The following is a 22,140-nucleotide window of genomic DNA, read 5'->3' on the forward strand; positions in this document are numbered from 1 at the left end:
GTGTTTATTAGCAGAAAATGTAAACTATCAAATGTTGTAGTAAAAATTATGAAAAACAAATATAAGATACCTAGGAAAAAATGAACAACACAATGTCACCATTTTGCTGTTACACACCACACTTCCAGGATGCCGAACTTTTAGAACAAGCTGCTTTATTTCGTTTTTAACACATAAATCTGTTGTATACAACATACATGGATGAAGACTTTTGTTTAATTTTTTACCTGTTGCTTGTGCTTTAACATTCATATATATATTTTCAATTTATCTGTTTTTTAAAAGATTTAATATAGCCAGTGACTCTATAAAGTCCTCAGGATATCTCACATCCTTCATTTGAAATATAAAAAAAAGACCAAATAATTTGCAGTTGCAATTTTTTTTGTTGCTGTTGTTAAATATGACAATGACAATATACCAGAGGCCTAACACATAAAGTATCAATAAATTATTATTACTCATCAAAACAACTTTCTGTTGTCTTTTAGTTTTAGTATACAAGAAGAAGAGTGTCACGTGAGGTGGTTTTGGCATAAAAACATATATAACTGTATTGAGTAACGGAAGTGAGAATATTGGTGTAAGAGGCAAATCTGAATTGGCTAATGTGTGATTCGTCAATTTCAGATGTTTAACAAAATTCTCAGAAATCCAGAGCAACGCTGACAGTGACAACAACATGAAAGCTGATGAGAATGTGTTATATTAATAAAAAGATCAAAGTATTAACAGAAAGAAAAAATAAAGTACGAAAATGTGAAACCAAGCAGCAACTGATTCAGAAAAAGTGGGACTGATTTATGCTGACAAAGAAAAATACAGTGACACAACTCCCATTAAAAAGGATAGTATGAAAAGTAGCTTAGTCGTAATAATGCATTAACTCACAATACAAAATGGACTGAAAAACTGTGAGACTGATGCAACATAACACAGTAAGAAAAAAAAAACACTTGTCAGTACTGAATAGGCCAATATAGTATATGAGAGGTTGGGCTGGTTGTTTTGAGGTATTCAGTGTTTTTGGCTTAGAGGTCTGAGGACTTACTGGAGTTTTATTCCCCCCAACATAAAAGCCATGTTGGCCTTTGTTAGTTTTGTTCAAAACGAACTGAAAACAGTGCTTATAATCTGTAAATATGGCAATTAAAAAATGTGGTGATCTCAAGATGCTTATTGAGACTAAAAGAGGCTAATTGGACAGTTTGGTCCTTGACAACACACATCTCTATATGAAATCTACTCATGGATGAGTTCCATTAAGCATAATCCAGTTCAAAACCTTTAATATTTCTTCTTTTGTTTTTTTGTTTTTTAAATGACAGGCAAGCCGTGGATGACACAGTCTTGGAGGAAAAAGGAACAAATGCTCTTCAGCCTCATTTCTGTTTGTGCAGTTTAGTTATGGTAAAATATGAAAGACCAAACAACAAACCTGTAAACCAGCAGAAACTATATGGCTGTAGGCCTGCGGTCACCTGACCTGAAGAGTGCCCTCAGCACTGAAGGGTGCAGGGACCCAGACTGAACCCCCCGTTGGTCTCTCTCATCTTTTCCTTGTGTTTGCCCTTCACAAGACCAAACACCACTTCCGCTAGCGTCATGCGTCCTCCTGTCCGCCCTCCCAGGCGGCCATCTGTTCCGGTGTTGGCGCTCTTGCTGCGTCTGGTGCTGATGAAATAGGTGCGGACCTTCCCCTGACGCTCACTCACCTACGATGACAGCGGAGGTCACACAGTGTGGCTGAATGACCCTCAAGAATCTACTACCAAGACCTCTTTGCAAATACCATACAGTAATGGCTTTACATTTAATGCACAAATGGCCCATTAATGAACAGTGATGCAACTCTCTGTCTGTTCTGTATTTTCACCAGTAGGTGTCCCCCTCATGTTAGTTTATTTCTACACTTGTGTTCGTACTAATTAGTAAACTCTGTTCAAATGTGTCCACTGCTGACTTGTTTTCATTCTGACTTAACCGAGTTGGTTGCAGTGAGGCAGCATGCACAACACCAGGACCCTGAAACTGAAGCAGCTAAATGGAATTCAGCCATCATTCCTTTTATTGATGCCTGAGTTTTTCTTACTGTGACATGTCAGAATGTCTTCTATGGGAAAAGGCATTTCAGTGTTGAGTTAAGATACAGGAAATGAGGAAAGTAACAGTTGCTCCACCCTTTTAAACAACGACGTATGTCTATCACTCTCAGTTTCACTGAAAACTTTATTCTTAATGTCATCTGTGGAGATGTCTGTCATTCATATGAGAACACCACTGAACCTCGCCGAACCTCACCGAAGCTTTAAGCCTGTACCATCAGCATATTGGAAGATGCTGTTGAAACCCAAACGATTCTCCATTAAGACACACACACACACTCCACAAACAAAACCAGTCTTCATCCTCCAGCCTCTCACCCCCTTGACGAAGATTTCTCCACGTAGCTCCAAGACAAAACCCCAGTCTGCAAGGATCCTGCGTGTGGCCTCTGGTACCTGGATGCGTCCGCTCACACCTGTGCTGTCCATGCGGCTGGCCAGGTTCACCGTCGACCCCCAGATGTCATACTGCGGCTTGGTGGCACCAATCACCCCTGCCACCACTGGCCCGTGGGCAATGCCTGTTTTAAGTCCAAAAGACTAGTCTCTATCTCACCAGGATACCCCGGAAAGTGTTTTATATCAATCAGTCTTTGCTTGTTTGGTGTTTAGGAGGTCAGCCACTTGACCACTTACCTACACGCAGCTGAAAGTTTTTGGCAGAGTGCCTGTTAATCCCTTTCAGGGTCTCTTGCATAGCCAACGCAAACAAAACCAGCTCGCTTAGGTGATTCCATTGATCCATAGAGGCCTGAGAGAGAGAGAGAGATGGATGGTTAGATAGAAGGAGAGAGAGAGAGAAGAAAGAATGATGGAAGGGCAAACATAGTCTGAACAAATAAAGATACAGCAGAACATGAAGAGGATCTTCCACCTGTCTGTCTGGAGCTAAGCCAGAGGCGGCCATGTAGCAGCTCCCAATGGTCTTTATTTTCTCCACGTAGTGGAAGTACGACTCCTCCAACAACTTGGCAGAAGAAACATTTAGAAAGAAAGAGATCAAGTTAAACACCATTCTCATATAAAGCATTTATCAACAGCATGTCCTGGATTTAAATGTACACATATATCTGAAACATGACTTATAATCCCGGTTTTTAATTGCTTTTAATTACAGCAGTCAGAAATTGTCAGTTGCATACTCACCTCATCAAAGCCAGCGATGATCTCATTCAGAAGTCGGAGGCAGTCCACTCCCTCATGTTTGATCTCTTTCTGCTCAAAGTACTCATTGAAGCCAGCGATGGAGGCAAACATGACGCCGACTTCATCGTAGGATTGGGAGTAAAGCTCCTGAAATGAAAATGGTGTCGTACAAAAAAAAAAAAACCTGACTGAGCAAAGGAAAAAAGCTCTTTGTTTGATGAAAGTATAGGCTGATTCATTCACTATGAAATCTAGTTGTTAAAGTCCATTAAGGTTGGAATGAAAAAGAGGTTGCTCGAATAATTTACCGTGTGTCATTACATTTATTTCAATATTTATGGAGAAAGCAATGAAGGCCCCATCATTCAACACAAAAAGAGCGGGAAGAGTCTTCGCCACACCTCATCGTTCTTGCTCCTGTCCAGGAAATGTCGCGCCACATGCACAGGCAGGATGTTGTGTAATAGACACTCGTTGTGTTCCCGCAATTCCCTCATGTCCTCCACTTCCTGCTGGGCCTGCAGACGCCACAGGAAGTCCAGTCTGGCAGTGGCCTCCCACTGGAAAGTAAAGGGTAGGTAAAACTATCTCCGGTCACCTGTCACCCACGTACTCAGTCTGGCAGCCAACAGATTTAGAGCAAGCTCAACGAAACAGCGGCAGAACACAGAAAGTTTCAGTGAGTTCACCAGTACCTGCCGTCCATTGTAGAAGACAGCAACAATAAACATGGCCATGAGAAGGATGGAAATCCCTTTTCTCCTGACATAGTGAGACCTGTGCAGATATTAATGAAGATAGGTGGAATATAGAGATGTGACTAACAGATGTTCGATACAATAGTAGTACAGTAGTTGTAAACACAGTAAGTGAAATGAATCTCACAAAAAGAGAACATTAAAAAGTCACTGTGTGCCTACAGCTTCAGCTGATGCTGACCTGTGCAGTGTATCTTGGCGTGTGAGTGTGAGGAAGGCAAGGTGGATGAGGTAGGAGTAGACAGCCACCGCCAGCAGCAACACCGCCAGCTTCAGCAGAGAGTTCAGACGCAGGAAGACGGCACAAGTCACCATAGCGATCACAACACTCAGTACAAAGGCCTGAGGAGAGGAGACAGAGGGAGGGAAGAAGAAGAAGAAGAAGACACTGAAGGAAAATGGATTTTCTTTGAAATAAAAAAGAAGGAAAATGGAAATTGTGTGTGAGATAAGTTTTACAAGATGTTTAAACTGCTGCCGTCCTCACCTCGGGGTAAGTGCAGACAGTGAGCGGACGTGAGGCCGTGTTGGTTTTGTCCACTACATCAGCCTCTCCCATGTCTGAGAGGATACACCACACCTGAACAAAAGATAAATAAATCATATGAAGCCTTTAGCAGCTCACAAAAGGTAATGAAACACATAAACAACAGGAGTACACATGATAAGACTGATTGTGCATTACACTGAATTTACTAATACTCAAGTAGTTTGCATGGTGCAGTTTCATATTTTAGTTTCAAATACTACAGAAAAAGTATAGAAACGGAAATTGTGGCAGGGAAAATGAACTTCATTCAACATTTCCATGTTTACAAATGTGGACCTGTGTTGTTAAGACTCTCACCATGTCAGTAGAGGCCAAGGCAAAGTTGATGGCAATGGCGGTGAGGGTGAGGAGATTGCGGGCACTGTTGTTTTCATGTATCCAGCAGCAGAAGTGCTGCAGTGCTGCAGGAGTCCACTTGAACTCTTCGGCCAGAGCCAGCAGCAGCAGCAGCATGTAGGCGAGCAGAAAGACTGAAAACTGGAGGACAGCAGGGAACAACCTGCAGAGGAAGAACAACAGGGGAGGATGAGAGGAACGGGAACAAAGTGAGTAAAGTAGCTAAGATGTTAAACCAGATGAAACAAGAGGAAGTGTGTGACATACTGTCTGAAAAAAGTGTAAATTTAAGAGAATGTGGGAGTCAAATAAAAAAAAAGCAGACAGCAGTACATCTTTTGGTAGGATTAAATGAACATGTGCTTGAAAATGGATCACTTCAGTTGAAAAAAAGTAAAAGTCGATAATGTTCAGCATCTTGCAGGACAAATTTGCTCGGACTCTTTAAAGACAACAGATCATCTAGCGTCACGTTTTCAAAGTTTATTTTATCTTGTCGCTGGTTTATAGGAAAACTGTCAGTGACTGACAAGTTAAAATGAATAAATTTAACAAATGGTTGGTGTTGGCGTCTTCCTACCTGGGTGCAGGAATGAGGGCCTGGGCAGCCATGAGAAAGAGGAGCATGATGAAGGAGCAGACCAGGTTGGAGTTGAATATTTCATCTCTCATCTGTGAGAACTGGGCCGACCAAAAGAGATCGAGGACAGTCAACATCATTTGCTCCGTGGCATTAAGTCTTTTTCTCCTGCCGAACGGCATTTGAACCTGCGTCTACTCGTGCTCACCTTCTCCTCAATGTGTGCGTCTTTGAACACCAGGGTCAGCGGAGTGATGTGCTCCCTGTGCATACGCTCACTGCTGCGAACCTCAACGGCGTGTTTGATGCGTTTGTTAATCTCCTTGGAATTGGACTGCCATATGTTGGGCAGCGAACCATTTGTAAAGGAGGCCAGGATCTGCAAGAAAAGAATATGATGGTATGAGATCCATCGGCTCGGGAGAGGGTCTACTTCTTACTACTTTAGGGCCGACAAAAATTTTGTATCTCAGCACCTACACTGTTCATGTCAATGACGTTCCCAAAGGACATCTCTGGGGTCCAGGTTCGAGTAGTTTTCTGTATTTTTGGACGCTCAGTAAGGTCAGCTTTGCTCTTTTCCTCCTGAGGGCAGATGAGGAAAGTGTCGATGTTGTGTTTGAGTAGAAACTCGTTCCTGTCGCGGCCATGACCGTCCTCTGTCTTGTAGGTGCCCTCTAGACAGTCCAGAGTCGCCCTCGAGATGTGGATGCGTCTGGATGTGAAGCAGAGAAAATTATTAGCGATGTACAATATAATGTTCTCTTCAGTATGTCAAGTATCACCTAATGTAGAAAGCAACAGTTTTTTGTGTTTCAGTGTTTATGGAAAAAAATATTTGGATCTCTGTCGAACTTCAGGCCCTCAAGTTTCAGTTTTATTAAATTAAACAGAAAGTAGTCTTGTGGAGGGTCTACAACTTTGCCAAGCACTTTAGTTTCACTTGGTTTTCATAAAATTACAAAACACAAACTACAAACACAACACTACACTATACGATGCAAAAACTGAGCTCTATGGGACAGAGAAATAACAGTAGGGTCTATGGGACTTAACACAAAAATATGTGGGAACCAAGGCAGAGATCACATGTTGCATGTCAAAGGACTACTCTGCTGACTGAGACCACACACCCTGGTATGCCCCCGGCCTCCAGCATGTTGGCAATGCCTACGTCCCAAGACCAGACATCAAACTGCCACTTCTGCAGGCCCAGCACCCCACAGAGGACGGAGCCCGAGTGGATCCCAATCCTCATGTCCATGTCGAAGTTCAGCTGCTTCCGCACATACCTGGTGTTGGTAGGTTGTAAAGTGATCTTCAGTTGTACACATTTAAACATCACATCATTCTTTTGCTGCCTTCTCTTGAAAAGTAGTGAAATTAAAGCTGTCACTGTTTTACAGGTTACAGCATCAGTAAAAACTGACCGTATGGTGTCGATCATAGCTAGGCCCATCTCAACACAATGACGGGCGTGGGCTCGCTGTGGCTCAGGGACCCCTGATACACAGTAGTAACAGTCTCCCAGTATCTTTATCCGCAGGCAGTGGTGCTCCTGCGATGAGGACGAGACAAGACGCCAGGAAAAAAGAGAAAATAATATGTTGATAGAAGCTGTATCAAATATATGTGATCTAATTAAAATAAACAAAAAAACATAGCTCAAATTCTCACATCTGCCAGTCGGTCAAAGCGTCCAAAGAGCTCGTTGAGGGTACGGACCAGATCCTGTGCTGACAGATTCATGGACAACAGAGTGAAGCCCTTGATGTCTGCGAAAAGGATGCTGCAAAGAGGAGAGAGAGAGTTGTAATAGAAGAGGGATGCTCACAACACACACATTGAAACTGGAATAGAAACTGTTATTGAACAGAACAGGAAGAGTTTACATATACAATCATTAATGACATTAAAATAAAAGCCATTTCTGAGAAACTTGTTTCCTAAAGCCTTGTAAATACTACCGTAATGTGCTTGTGTACCTCACGTCTTTGTACTGGTGGATATAGATCTTGTGAAACTCGTGAGGACTGAGTTCGTCGTCCAAACAGCTCATGTCAGCGATCATCTCCAAGGCAACAAAGCGAGGCAGAATTGACAGCACCAGACGCTCCTGTGTGGCAAAATGATAAACTCTCTCTGACGGTGGACACTGATATGATAAATGATGATAAAGACACCAAGGTCTGGAGAACAGTGACAACAATCAGCAGTGGTGTCAGCGTACAGTATACAGTGTGTCCCTGTCAGCAGCAGCAGTCCATCTACCTGTCTCTGGTTCTCTTGCTCTAGTTTGAGGCGACCCTCAATGCAGCGCCGTGTCTCTAGGAAAACCTGTCTCTGGGCATGGTCTGTGAGGTAGTGGATGAACAAGCCAGCTGTGTTCATACCCAGGTACAACAGGCCTTTGGCAAACACCTGCATCAGAGAGAGATTATCATTCTGACAATTTATTTGAACAAGGAAAAACCCACAGAGTGTGAGCTAAGAAGAAGCAAAATGAGCTGTGAACAGTGCTGGTACCTCTAGCTCATTTGGATCTGGCGAGTAAAACTGGGCATAATATAAATGCTGGCAACATAGAAAACTTAGTACAGAGGGAATCACAATCTGTAATGAACTGGAACTGAACATTTGATAGTACAGTAAAGTGAATAATGATGAAATGTTATTTTTGGTTTGAGAATGATGACTTAAGAAAAATGTCAGACATGACAAGTATAACGTTTTTATGGGACAATTTTCTTTAAAAAAAAACTATCAAAAAGCAGTTTAATCAGCTGATTTTCTCACCTTTCTCAAAAGCACTGCATCGTTGTAGCAGCGCACTATCTCCAGCAGAAGGTGCAGTACTGAGGTGAGGGAGCCGGCGCAGATGGCCCACAGCAGAGGTAATGGCAGCAGTGTGTATGTGGCGAACAAGGTGAACAAAACATACCACGAAGGGTCTTTTTCCAGTCCGTACACCAGTCCTCCCAGCACCTGCGTGGTCTGAGACAGCCAACTAGCCAGGCCAGCGTAGTGAAGCCACCGCGGGGACATGGAGTCTTTGCAGGTTAACACTGTGATGCACAGTGCCGTAGCTAAAACCATGAAGATAACCGTCAGGCAGCTGCGCAGAGTGTCTGGGACCCCCTCAGGGGCCAGTGCCAGGTACAGAACCAATACGTGTAGCTTGGCCACCGCATCGATGACGTTGGTGATGGCCAAAGAGTTGCGTCTTTGGTGGGAGTAGTGCTGCTGGTAGAGTTTCTCCAGATCACGAGACTTGAAGGTGTGCCTCAGGGTGGGTATGTAGACTCCACGAATTGAGTGACCCCAGTGCACAAAAAAGTCAGCATCGCTGGCGTAGTCGTTAAAGGATCCCCTGACACTGCCATGAGTGCAGGTGGAACCACGGGACTGAGAGGGCTGCACTCTGAACGAAGATGAGCGGCGTTTTGTGACCCCGCGGGACCCCTTGTTGCGAATTTGTTTGTTGATTTCCTCCATGTAGGCATCCGTCACAAAGATTTTACGTGCTGGCTCCACACCCACCTGTCAAACACGAAAGAAAACCAGACGTGTTGCTGCTGTTCCCTTTGCTGAACTGCATACCGTCCATTTAACAAGTCACCAGTCGGTTGTAATGGTCCAGATTTGGCAATAAGGTAGAAAGCAGACTAATCATGGCCAGCATGTCATTCATCTAAATTGTATTGGATTGATTTCAGAAATTTCTGAAAGAGATATCTCAAAACACTGGGCAGATTGTGAGTCGTCAGTGAGAATCTATCTATCTATCTATCTATCTATCTATCTATCTATCTATCTATCTACGTAGATTAGTAGAGTAGTTACTTTCCACTGTTGCTGTGAATATATAATAATAATAATAATAATCAATCACCTGGGCGCTGAGCTCCTGCTGGATAATGATGTGTTTCACAGCATTCTGCCACAGCATCTTTTTCCGCCGCAGCCCAGGGGATAAAGTCGCCGTCAGGCAGGCTGGCTCATGCAGCTCCATGGGAGAGATCTGTGCTGTCTCAGCAAATGTCACCATGATGACCTTAACTGACCTCATCTGTTGGTCTCAGATCAGGAGGAGGCACAGCCCTAATGATATTGTTGGAAGTCGGGGGGGAGGAAAGGAAAAGATGGTGTTTAGAAATGAGAAAGACTTGCTCCAGGCTACAATGTGCTTTTCTCACACTAACACAATATTCAACATTCATTCTAAAGGGGCACTACACCACTTTTACACATAAAGCTCAGTAAAGTATTCATGGTTAGCACTGTACAGTTCTATGATGTCCTCTGAATGATGTAACCCTGTTGCCATCCGGGTTATTTCAGGTACAAATCTGTGACAGAAAGACCTACAAGCTGGAGGTGTGTGGGGTTTGAGGGATGTGGGTGTTTAACAGGGGGAGGGTGGATGGAGGGGTCTTGTGAATGTTGTTTACTAATGCAAAAGCCAATATATCCAGGTGGAGCCTCACCTATAGTAGGGACTAAATGTCATGACAGCATAGTTACACTTTAAGGGTGTTAGTTGATTTATTTTTGCTATTTTTGTAACAATCATATATCTAAAAACAAAGCAAAGAACACAACCACACAAAGATCATATTTTCTGATTTTATCTAAACATGGATGATCTTTACTTTACTTTATATTATATTATACTGTATTATATTATATATTTGGAAAATAAATTCTTGTCATATAAATTTTAAACTCATAATTACTCATCATGAAAAGCTTTGTCTATTCAGCTTCCATATTGTTGCTATCTACTGCAGAATATACTGATTTTCAATAAATCAAGAGAATCCTGTGAGTGCAAATATACAGCAATTGATTTTATAGCACTTGAGTGCTCACCACTTGGACTTCACCAGACATGTGCCCAAATAAATGTTTACCTATCCTCTAAAAAGAATCATATCAAAGCATCTTTAATGTTTGAACAGTTTAGAAGCTATGATTCACGTAAACAGACCTGGTTCTGCTGCACACACTGAGCATGTTGGAAAGAGTCAGACTCCACGTGTTGACGCAGTGTGTGCCAGAAGACGGCGGCTTTCCAACAAATTATCTGGTGGCCAGATTTAGACCTGAGCTGGTTAATGCCCCGGAGTTAAACTCCTCCAGGTCCTTCTGGCTCTAGATGCTGCTCTCCCACTAACTGTTCCCACCCACTCACAGTCCACTGTCACCAGTCTGATTCTCACCAAGTATCCACACCACACAGGCTGCATACAGTGAAAAAGTTCAGATTACAACAGCATTCATTATGGCAGTTGAAAATATTTAACCACCGAGTGAATACTTTAATGTGCCAGTATTTTAGGCTGATTTATTGAATTGTTGATCACACAGAAAACATTAAAGTTTCTCTGCTGTGGAAGGATCATTTGCTATTTTGTTGTCCCACACACAATGACTAATGCGCTAATGTAAGCAACATTAAAATAAAATACAGACCTATTACATTTTAAGACATGCACTATTTGAATTTAGGCTCCTTGTGTGATATAATCTACACCTATTCTGGAAAAACGAGAGCTATGTAATGTGAGTCAGGATTTCTGGCACAACCTCATCAGTGTCATCCTGATGAAGGATACTGGTATGATAAACAAGAATTGTGTACAGTTCCAAACTGACCTGTATGTCCTTACATATTGCGTATCCACCCCTCACGTCCAGTATTTGCCATATGTATTTGGCCAGCTCATCATAATCCACTTTTTCCATCGCACAGGAGTCCTACGCAGATCTGAAAATTAAGGCATAATCCATGAAAAGGAAAAATGAAGCTTTAAATAGTCCTCACTGTGATGGAGTATCCAAAACCGATGAAGAGAAGGGGAGGTCCAGCCAAGATGTGTGGAGTCGCTCGGACAGGGACAGTAGGTCACCACCTGTACTGTTTTGAAACAAAGTCAGCAGCTGCCACAAAGCAGAGCTGCAGGAGTGAGCAGTGCAAAGAGGATTACTTAGTCAGCAGCCACTCTCACTGGCCGGCAAACCTCAGATCCCTGCCACCAAGGCAACGCCAAGATAAATACAGAGCACTCAACCTTTGGCCAAGTCAACCAAATTGTCTAAAAGCAGGGTTGGCAGTTAAATTAAGAAACACTATGACCAGTGCCTTTTCATACACTTTTCATTTACTCCACTCCCAGTTCTGATGTTGTCATAGAAATTGACAGCAGTGTTTTATTGCCTTAGTGTTTTTGGTTCTGTCAGTATGGATATGTGCTGTTGGAGATATGAGGCTGAACACTTAAAAACACCACCTAAAAACCTACAAAACCAGGCAGACCATGAAGCCACATCATCTCTCACCTGGTAACAAGACCCTAAGGGGATTCCACAGCAATGCTGATGACACTACATTTCCAATGCATTTAAATTTTTGAAGAAGAAAACATTTTGATTTTTGCAGAAAATTAAATGCATGGTTATACATTTTATTGTGTTTCATACAAATGCAAGCTACTGTTTGAGCATTGGGGTTTTTTTTTATTATTGTTTCAACCCAGATCTTATTAAAATTCTGTTTCCATCCAAATATAACACGGTGTGAAACATATCATTATGTTAGCTGCATCTCTGTGGGTGTCAGAACAGTCCAATGGGGAAATCATTTAGGCATGTAATATTAGTGTTATACATGCTATTTGAAAGCAGAAATCTATGTCATTTTGTAGACATGCCCCTACATTGTGGGACTCGATTATTTTCTCCATAGGGTCTCATTAAAGAGTTGGAAAACAGCTCAGTGGTTGTTTTCTTTTCTTTTATTTTTTGTCTCATGGTTATTCTTGATATATCAGGCTGCTTAATATTATTCTGAGCATTATGTCTCATTGGGCCGTCTTAAAATCTGCATCAGTTTGCATCTTGATGTTTTTTATCCATATCAAATTATCAAATTAGATCAATTCAGCCAAGCCGATTCACTTGTTACAGGTAAGAATTTACCAGATAAAAGTATGTTTTTGTCTGCTGCTTTTAATGTAACACACCAATGAGATAAAGCGTACCGAATATAGACAAGGGGAAGAAATTTGAAGAATCAGACTCAGACAAACAGAAGGAAATATCAGAGGGAACAAAAGGCGTCTTAAAGCAGAAAAATCAGAGCTTATTATTGGTAATGATCATGAGCACTTGCTGGGCTGATAGCGTCAGCAGGCCTGTGGTCCCTATGGTTGTAAGCTGGTTAAAGTTTTTGAGATGCTAATTGTGTCCAGGCAAATCACAAGGTCCCTAAGGCTGATCTAATGAGTTCCCATCTGTCCCACCGTAACTGCGTAGCTCAAACGTTTCTTGCTGATTACTGTACATCTAAAAATAGCCACCAGGTCAAAGGAGTTTAGTTGCACTATGAAGGTTATCACAGATACTAAGCACGCATTCAGTAAGCCTTTGAACATATTCAATGAATATACTATTAGTAGAAACACCGAGAGGGAAGGAGTAAGTCATTGTAGGTAATTATGCTGTGACATAGCACTTGTGTTCATTATGGCCAAAAATGAATACCTGTTAATGTCTCTCTACTGTTATCATTCAATCTATAATTTTATTGAGTCACTGTATTTGGAAAGCCTGAGAACTTTTGTCCACCTGAGGGAGGGGTTAGGATGAATTAAACTGCTATGGTCAAAACCCCAGAAGCTAATTAGTATTAAGACTAACCGCTTTCGCTGTCCACTATAATCAGCTGATCCCCGTACACCTTGTGGCCTGTGTGCATGCCAATCATTTCACTTATCTGGACACAGAGATCTATTTCTGTCAGTTGGTGTGTAGCACAAAAGTGCTCTGTGAGCGCGCGTGTGTGTACACAAGATGGACGGTGAATGCATGCCAGCTATTGTTGGCAGTCCCACAAAGCTCTTGAAAAAGAGAGTGCAGACAAGTACTGGTCAGTTAGGGTCAAAGTGAAACGAAGATGCAAACCAAAGCAAAGACCGTGCTTAAACGCCTATTGACAATTTAGCATTTCCCACCACACAAAACCTTCAGTGTGTTATATCCAAAAGATCTGAAAACTGACAAACATAAGAGGATTATAAAGAAAAAATACGGACCTGTGGACCGGGGGTCCATATGGCACAGTGATAGTTGGGAGCACTAAGCCAAAACCCCGCAGGAGTAAATGTACCATTTCAAGGTGCAAAGCTTGCTTCAGTGTTATGACCTCTTCAAAGCACATGCAAAGGCTACTCATTAAGTGTTTCAATAGAATTTTGGCTGAGCCTTTAGCAGTTTGACATAAAATGTTAATAATAATCATGTCACACAAAGGTCCTGGCTTGGAGGCATCCCAAACCTTGGGCACCTGTGCCTGTCTCCAGGATTTTACAGTTTGGTAATCCAACCGTGCAGTTCTGCAAAAACATTTTCTACTATTGCACGACAATACAACAAGTGCGGGCAGTTACAAGTATATCCTGAATTGAGAACCCTCCCAGACCCATTTGTTTTGAGCTTTAGTTTAGACATCATTAGCTCAGCATAACTAAGGAGGTATAATCTGGTGCCCCACACCAACGAGCATCAAATAGGGGCTGAACACATAAAGAGATGGCGTCAGCAGAACGCACAGGACAAAAATACTGTCTCATGGAAGACTCAGGGGCCTGATGGCTTAGTCGGGTTAAGAGACCCTGAGAACTATAAAAGTCTTAACATGCTAAAGTTGTCCACTGAGAAGCACCAAGTTTAGGTTTCACAAAGGGAACACGTGATATACACCAGATATGATATAATGTCCTGAAAAATACACAGGCTGAAGTTATTTTATTGCAATGAAACTGTCTTTAGGCATGAGAATAATCTCAGAATGCAGACTCATCACAATCTATCAGATTCTCCTGACTCACTGCTGTCACCAACTGGTAGAAAATGGACTCGGTAGAAAAGGCAGGATGTCCAGTACACAAAATACAGCCTGCTGAACATTTCTTCTAAAATTTATAAAGAAGTTCCATTGTATTCTAACGTTCAGACTGAATTTTCCTTTTCATTATTTTAATCACTGATTTGCATTCATTCTTGCATTGCTGAACAAATTGCAGTAGGTTAGATGTATTTTTAGTAATAATACTCTATCATAATTTAACACTGTTAAAGGATCAATTCTGCATAATGAGTATTCTTACTTTTGATGCTTTTAGTAATATTTACTGACAATATTTGTGTACTTTGCGTACTCATAGATTTTACATTTTGAATTCAGGATTTTTACTTTTGATTAAAGTATTTTCTACTATTATTTAATCAACAGATCACAGTACACCTTCCTTCCTCTGCTTAATTGTTTTGTGGACATTTACAACCTTATTTGTGGCTTATTTGACAGATCAATAATGATATTCACTGTAATTCACCTCAGCTATAATGAGATTACGCTGAGAGTAACTCTACACATGTCGTATTAAATATATGATCAAAATAGACCCATGATGCTGTAATATTTATTATTTGGTCAAACATCTGGCCAGATATTTGTATGATAAACTGTTTATTTTTCCAAACAAAGCTGCAGGGACAGACTCGGTGCTACAATGCTGTCCAGTGATGGGCTGTCACATATTTCTAGGTAGCCAGTTAACCGCTGGTAGCTAGAAGAACAGTAATACTAAAGTTAATGAATGGTTAGCTGGCATGGCTGTACTTCAGTCAAGGTAGTTCACGTTAACTGTCCGTATGCCACGCGTTTTAAGGATTTTAATTTCGTTCACTTCATGGTAGGTAAGTGGTTTTGACCCTGACTGACTTTTTTCAAATAAGAGCCGCTATGAGCTAGTCGAATGGCAAGTTAGCTGGCGTTAGCATACTTAGCTGCTAGCATATACGAACGTTAGCTTTGAATAATAAGAGTTCGCCTTGCTAGGTTCGGCAACAGCAAGTCTGTGTATAAACCTAATCTACGACGAGAAGAGAGAGTTAGATGAAAACCTGTGAGAGCTAGCACTGATATTGTTAACGTTAAATTAATTTACTGGCAACTGTTAGGATTTGTAATTCACGCCCGGATGTAGATTTGTTACATTAGATGTTAACGCTATATTACACTGTTTTCTTGTCATTGATTAAGTAAAAGGTAATACTTCGCATTTCCCGTATTTTGCTAGTTTCAGACATGTTCAAATGTAAAAGGTGATTGTTTATTGGCGTATCGGCTAATGTGGGCATAACGTGCTGGGGTCCACAGGCCAAAGACAATCCAGCGGTTTTCCTGATTTTCGAAGCGAGGGTGTAAAGTTGGTCGGGGGCTGCCATCTCCCTGTGAACCTGGAAGAGCCTCCTTGTGACAAGCATCCAACATGACAGGTGGGCAACACCAAATTATTATGCACCTGTTCTAATCCAGAACGCCTAATTACAGTCCCCGTAAAGTTGAATGCTGTAGAAGCTGACTGAGGACATTCACATGGGGTGCCTAATACAAATCCAAAGTAACGCTCTGCTGACTGTGAAAAAGTTTTGTGGAAGAAGCTTTGCATCTGTGTTCAGGTGTATGTGTGTGTCTGTAGGATGTGTCTGTTCTTGCAGTGTGTTGTGGATGAATTTGTGCAGAAATCACTCACCACACATTTTGTCCCTTTTGGCATCTGCTGATGGCCACATTCCTTGAACCTCAAGCCCACTGACTGAATGGTTGGTCCACTGTGCCCCCCTGTTTCCGCCTCTCTCTACCCTCCTCTCTCTGTCTCGCTCGCCCAGAGACTTAGGGTGGATAGTGAGGTCCATTGTGTCAGTGAGATGTTTATTAATGAGAGAGGAGTACACAGAGAGCAGAGCTCCTCTTGAAGGACTAATCGCTAATCCCTTCGTTAATACGGTCGATCTGTGTATGTACCAACATAAATTTCTCTGAAGTTTCAAGACAAGGACGTAATGAGCTGGTGTTCAGCAAGGACTTTTACTGAATTTGGGAATTTGTTCTCGTGTGAAACTTGTGCAGAAGTTGGTGATGGCTTTTCTGTTCAGGTTTGACTGACGAAAAGTGTGTGTATGCATGTGTGCATTTGTTGCAGCTAAACTGAGCAGTTGTGAGTGCATGTGAGTGAGTAAATGTATCTGTCACAGAATTGATAAATTGAGGAGGGGTTAATTTTGTGAGGATTGATTGGATGCTTATTTTTCAGTGATATAAAGAATTAGAGATTTTTTTTCTGTTGTCTGTAGTGTTGCATGTTTTTGGCTTTGTTAGGAGACTTTCTGTGTCTGAAAAGAGTAGTGTGTGACAGTGGTGTGTGTTTGTGAGCTGTTGTGCATTCGTTTGCCTGCCATGCCCTTGCCTGCGCCTGATGTCCCGGCCTCTCAGAGGCTGGCACTGGACTGCCGTACCCTTCTGGACCATCGCGTTGGCAAGGGTAAGTGAAAACACCATCTCCTCTGTTCTCTCATTTGTTCCTTGTGTTTGTTTCTGATCAGAGAACCACTAAATTTGATTTGATTCCATGACACTCAACAAAACTATGTCGTATTGCAAATGGAAATTGCTGTGTGTGGTTTGATTGGCGCTGAGCTACTTCCTGTCCTGTAAAACCAATTCAGCTTGTTTCATATTTTAAGTACTTGAGCAAGCCAACATCAGCATCTACATTGTATAAAGGGAAAGTTGTTCTTACATTAAAAGCAAAAACAACTTGCACGTAAAGCTCCACGGTCAATATCACTGATCATCCAAGTTAGAATTTCTGGCATGTGAGAATAAGGAAAACCTTGATTGTAAATGATTATGATGATTATTCAAGCACAGTGATATTACTTTGCTGTTATTCAACGATTGTAACAAAAACATTTTTATATTAGTATAAATTATTAGTAGTATAAATGATTAATATATTAGTAAGCGTAGAGATGAATTTCTAGTGAAGGAGTTTAAGGATATTTTCACACTTGGTCCCTTTCAGCCATCCAGATGAACTCAGAGTGATTAGTCAGCATTTTTTTGCACATACGTGAACCAAACTGAGACCACTTCGGGAGGTGGTCGAGGAGGATGAGGTGTTGTGGTGCTTTTTGTGTTCACATGAAATCTGAACAATTCTATTTTGGTTTTCTTTATATCTGTGGGCTAATCTAACTACAAACCACAGCAATATTGATAAAGCAAATATAGCAGCTGCCATCTTGTTACAAGTGGCAGTTAACCATAATCCAACGCAGTAAAGGTATGGGAGTTCCAGAGTAACTATAGTGTGAACAGGGCCACAGGCCTCACCAGCTGAAGAGGACCAGAAAGAGAACTGGGCCCTCTTTTAAATGAACTCACAATGTGAAAGCAAAAAGAACTGAGTCCCTTTTCTGTTGCTTCACTGTTTGGTCCACTTTTAGGGGACTGAGTTTGGTTCGTTTAAAAAGGACTTTATGTGAAAACACCAGCAGTACCACAAATATTCGTGCTCCAAGCTGCAGTGAAATGCAACAGATGATTATCTCGGCATACAGCGTAAGAATGAGCCCAAAGACAAACAGTTAGGATTTAATTTGTTTTCATTAGTTGCCCGTTTGAGAACAATTCCCTGCCATCTTTAATCCATTGAAGCAGGCCTGCTGTAGCCCTCTCTCCGCTCCTTGTTCAATCAGTGACAGCTGAGCACTTTTGGTAATTGCAAAGCCAAGCTTTATAGTGGGTCTTGGCTTTCTCACGCTGGATAAGCTTGTTTCATGTTAGATGCTTCCAAAACCTTTTTAAAATGCTTATATTTAGCCTTGACTGTTGGTCTCCATGCTGATCTTTGGAATAATGAAAAATGTGAAACATAAATGTTGAGTGGGCGTGCATTTCATTTCAAGCAGTTTTCCAAGTGCGTTGCAGAAGCATCACCTTGTATATTATATTATGTGAATATCATGTCTGATTTTATGTTTTTCACAGTCATGGCTGTGAGCTAATGTAGATGAAAACATGAATTGATACCAAAGGTTTGCTCATCAGGCACATTCATGTGCAGGTGAGAAGCTGTGTCATTGGAGAGGTTCGAGGCAGAAGCTGAAATGTTGTTCAGTTTATTTGCATTGAAATTGTACGATATATTTTTATAAGATAAATGGCTGGTTTATACCTCCATTTGAGCTGTTAATCAGACAGGCATTATGAATATTAGAACTAAAAGTTTATTTCTATGCTTGACAAAATGAAGAGAGGTGAAAAGACAGACATTGGTATTTGGCTAGAAAATGGAAGGATGTGTGGTAGAAAGTTGCACGTATGGCTGGAAAAACTGAAAGTGAAGTCGGAAGCATGGGAAGATTAATGGCAGAGAGGAGGGAAAGAGTGATGTTGCCAGTGGGTGGAGGGAGGGAGAAAAGGATATTGCGTGGGTGGGAGGAGGTCTTTTCCCTTTCTATCCCCGTGGTGTACATTTCTCTCTTATTCTCTCTCACCCACCCCTCTCTGTTTTTTATTCCTCTGCAACTGAGAGAAATGATTGTAAATGAGGTGGGCGTGTTTATGTGTGTGTCTACATGTAAAATCTGCACTACCCCCTTTAGAAGGAAGACAAACGGGAAAATCCAAGGTCATCACAGCACGCTTCTCTCTGACGTTGCCTGTCAGCCTCCTTTTGTGTGTGTGTGTGTATATGACTTTGCGTGTGCGTGTCTGCACGGCAGGAAGAGTGTGTGTGTGTGTGTGTGTTTGTGTGTGTAAGTCATCGCATCGAGCCGGGCTCTGCACCAATCACGGTGCGCATTTTAGCTTCAAGCACACGTGCAAGCATTTTTCCCAGTGTGTGTGTGTGTGTGCGCGTTTTCAGTGCCTATTGGCACAGCAGTGTGTCTGAAGCTGCACTGAGGAAACACAAACGTCTCTAGTGAGGGAGTCTAGCGTCACGATCGATGTACGGTAAGAATAACAATCCCTCCTGCACTGTGTATTTGTGTGTGTGTGTGTTCTAAGCTGTGTAAGCATGTGAGTTATGTTAAACATCCAGCGTTAAGCCAGTTTTCCTGCATTCTACAAACACATTTCCTCTTAGCTTTTTTTTTTGTCACAGACTGCAGCTGTCACTACAGTGTAACGTCTCCTCTAAAGGTGTAATGGGAACTCGGAGGATTTCGCTCTTTTAATTTACAGTGTTAGCTTACAAGGAGACCCTGCTTTGAAGATGTTTATTTTTGGTAATAAGATCCTAATGTTTTGATTTTGTCTTTTAACTCATATTGTTTCCTTTTATATTTGATAGGATAACAGTTATGCCTATGAAGCTTGCTGTTTCGTTTTCTTGTTCTAGTTTTCATGATTCTTAAACATTTAAGGTAGCATGTGATAAATTTGTGTGTCTCTGACAACAGCAAAAGTACTGTATGTGCTGGTTAAAAGTTAAAATTTTGGATACTTTTCTGTCAAATGTTCACATCATGAAAAATTTCACTTGTTTACTGTAGCTTTGGTGTTACTGGGACATGATATATGGTTTATTGATTATTGCTAATTAAAAATACAGTAGAGTTTGCTTTGAGTTTGCAGGCTATTGATTAAAAAAAGACTCGTTTGTAGGCTAAAGAATTTTCAACACAGTCACTGCACACTAGAAGATCAAGTTAGGCAGCTAGGTTAGACACCGCAATGCACTGGTGAGATACTGTGTGGAAATGCTGCTTCAGGCTTGAGTCCCTCATAGCCCAGTTTCAATGCCTGTTTGACTGTGATTCATAGCGTGTCGGATTGGCCTTGTGTCACAGGGATTTGAAGGCAGCCGGGTCTGTTCGTCAGTATGTTGGTCGTGTTACACCAGCTGTGTTCGCTGCCACCCACACTGGATTGAATGTGTGCTTTGAATCCAACTTAGTGCACGAAAAAATTGGATATACTATACATATCCCTCTGCAAAGTGTGTGCTCAGTGTGTGTCAATAGGACTCAATATATTCTCAATAGATAGGGCTCACAGAGACAGCGAGAAGAGGGTGATAGACTCATGTTGTGGATATATATTCCATGAATTTGAATAGGCGTCATTCTCTGCACCCCAAAAAAAATCATACTTCTTACTCTTTGTCACGCTTCCTCTAATGCTATCAGCCTCTTTTCCATAATACTCACCATCTCTCCTCAGCTCATTGAGCTTATGTGCATATTGGTTGGCTGTTGAATCAGACTCACTCATTATTTGTTATTTGCTTACACCCTCCATGCCTCTTGTCTCACTCTCTCTGCATGTTTGTCGAGTCTGCTGTGTGCTTGCCTTTCATGGTGAGAAACTGCTGTTTAAGGATGTCCTTCTTTGTTTGCTGATGTAAATAAAGCAGGATTTGGACTGTACCCCACCCTTTATGTAAGAACACCCCTGAAGGGCAACATGCTTTGTAACCGTCATGAGAAGTGCCATGAATTTTGCACCAGTACATACAGTTTATGCAGCATGGAGGTGGCTATAAAGTGCACTATTTGTTTGTGTGTGTTTGTGTATGTGCTTGTGAATATGTCCTGTAAAACCAGTGCTGTACATGACCCCGGGTGTGGGTGAGGTCTCAATGTGTATTGACGGTTTTTGTCTCTCTCAAACGCACAAATATACACTCACTAACACAGAAGCACACACAGACCCAAAGTGTGTTTAATATTCTCCTCGCAGGGTGTCAGGACTATATTTACCCTCTCTTGTCAGCCATGTGACTTTGGGTACATCAGAGCAGCTTTGTGACAGCAGGTGCAAATATGATGGTGTAAGAAGCGCTAGGCTACTTGTCACACAGAACCTTTTGTAGTGTTGCGGCTGATTATTATATGCCTTTAGATAAATTCCTTTGATATCTGACGTTAACACAAAACTTTTTTGGTTAGGGGTCTTTAGCTGTTGACCAGTGCTGATATGTGTGGCCCACGAAGCAGTACTCCTTTTAACACTTCACTGTGTTTGTGTGTAAGTGTGGAAGATTTTTTAAAAAATATTATCATGCACAAACGTGTCTTTCAGAGCTCCTTTTTTTTCCCCTCCCAGTTTCCTCACTTCAGCATGCAGTTTTTTCTCCCCTCTCGCTATCTCTCTCTCTCTTGCCCTAAAGTGGAAACGTTAAGCTGGTATCCTGGGGGAAATGGAGAGTGTAATCTGTTAATGTACCAGCCGATTGTTACGAGGATAAAAATAGCATAGTGATTGGCTGGCCCCTTTGGTGATTTGACGGTTGGAGACCCCTTATGTATACACATAAGCGATACACACATAAAATCACTCTGCATGGATGTATCACTCAGCATCCAGTCAGTGAATCAAGTAAAAGAGCAGGCTTGTTACCCAGATATTTATCCACAAAGTTCCCCAAATCTGTTGCACCAGGCTGCAGACATGTCCGCCTTCTCTTTATTGTCTTCTTCAGTCTACCCACAACCAGTAATTCATTGTTCCTCTGTTTCATCCTCCTCAGTGTGTACATGCATGAGTGTGTATTGAGCTGCGGAGGAGCTTGGTGTCCAGCCCCTAAATGCGTTGTCAGCTTGCCATGCAGAGTGGGTGGATGTCGTGAGACCCCCTATGTGTGCTTTTCACCGCTGTCATCCAAATTCTTGTCCACCCACTTTATCGCTCTCTTAGCTTTTTCCACACCAGCCCACCATTACTAACACCAAAAACAACTCTCTTTGTTTGTTTATTTATTTATTTATTACACAAACTCAACAAAGCTCTGAAAGTCACTCCAC

General features: G+C 41.7%; 2 protein-coding genes across 6 annotated transcripts in view; one reads left to right on the top strand and one right to left on the bottom strand.

The window, feature by feature from the left end:
- Window positions 1-205: 205 nt before the first annotated feature.
- si:dkey-206f10.1 (adenylate cyclase type 8) lies at window positions 206-16,215 on the bottom strand. Its single transcript, XM_046372646.1, has 22 exons — window positions 16,077-16,215; window positions 11,134-11,245; window positions 9,368-9,576; window positions 8,272-9,015; window positions 7,747-7,896; window positions 7,461-7,591; window positions 7,153-7,264; window positions 6,906-7,033; window positions 6,609-6,767; window positions 5,956-6,190; window positions 5,684-5,854; window positions 5,476-5,576; window positions 4,857-5,058; window positions 4,497-4,589; window positions 4,191-4,351; window positions 3,947-4,028; window positions 3,653-3,811; window positions 3,252-3,398; window positions 2,980-3,072; window positions 2,742-2,856; window positions 2,424-2,626; window positions 206-1,715 (listed from the first exon to the last, which is right to left on the bottom strand). The coding sequence occupies exons 3-22, from the start codon at window positions 9,542-9,544 to the stop codon at window positions 1,500-1,502; spliced, it is 3,579 nt and encodes a 1,192-aa protein (XP_046228602.1). The 5' UTR covers window positions 9,545-9,576; window positions 11,134-11,245; window positions 16,077-16,215; the 3' UTR covers window positions 206-1,499.
- The window catches only part of LOC124050284 (protein EFR3 homolog B-like), a 29,802-nt gene continuing 22,697 nt past the window's right edge, over window positions 15,036-22,140 (top strand). Inside the window, exons 1-2 of one of the 5 annotated variants that reach the window (XM_046372647.1) lie at window positions 15,036-15,237; window positions 15,701-15,819. In XM_046372647.1, coding sequence (XP_046228603.1) covers window positions 15,813-15,819 — 7 coding nt within the window. In that variant the 5' untranslated portion in view covers window positions 15,036-15,237; window positions 15,701-15,812. Of the gene's footprint in view, window positions 15,238-15,287; window positions 15,447-15,700; window positions 15,820-18,820; window positions 19,346-22,140 lie in introns of those variants that run through there. The other 4 variants (XM_046372648.1, XR_006841588.1, XM_046372650.1 and 1 more) reach the window with 4 other exon arrangements.

This window comes from Scatophagus argus, chromosome 19 (genome assembly GCF_020382885.2).
Source record: "Scatophagus argus isolate fScaArg1 chromosome 19, fScaArg1.pri, whole genome shotgun sequence".
Classification (NCBI taxonomy): Eukaryota; Metazoa; Chordata; class Actinopteri; family Scatophagidae; genus Scatophagus; species Scatophagus argus.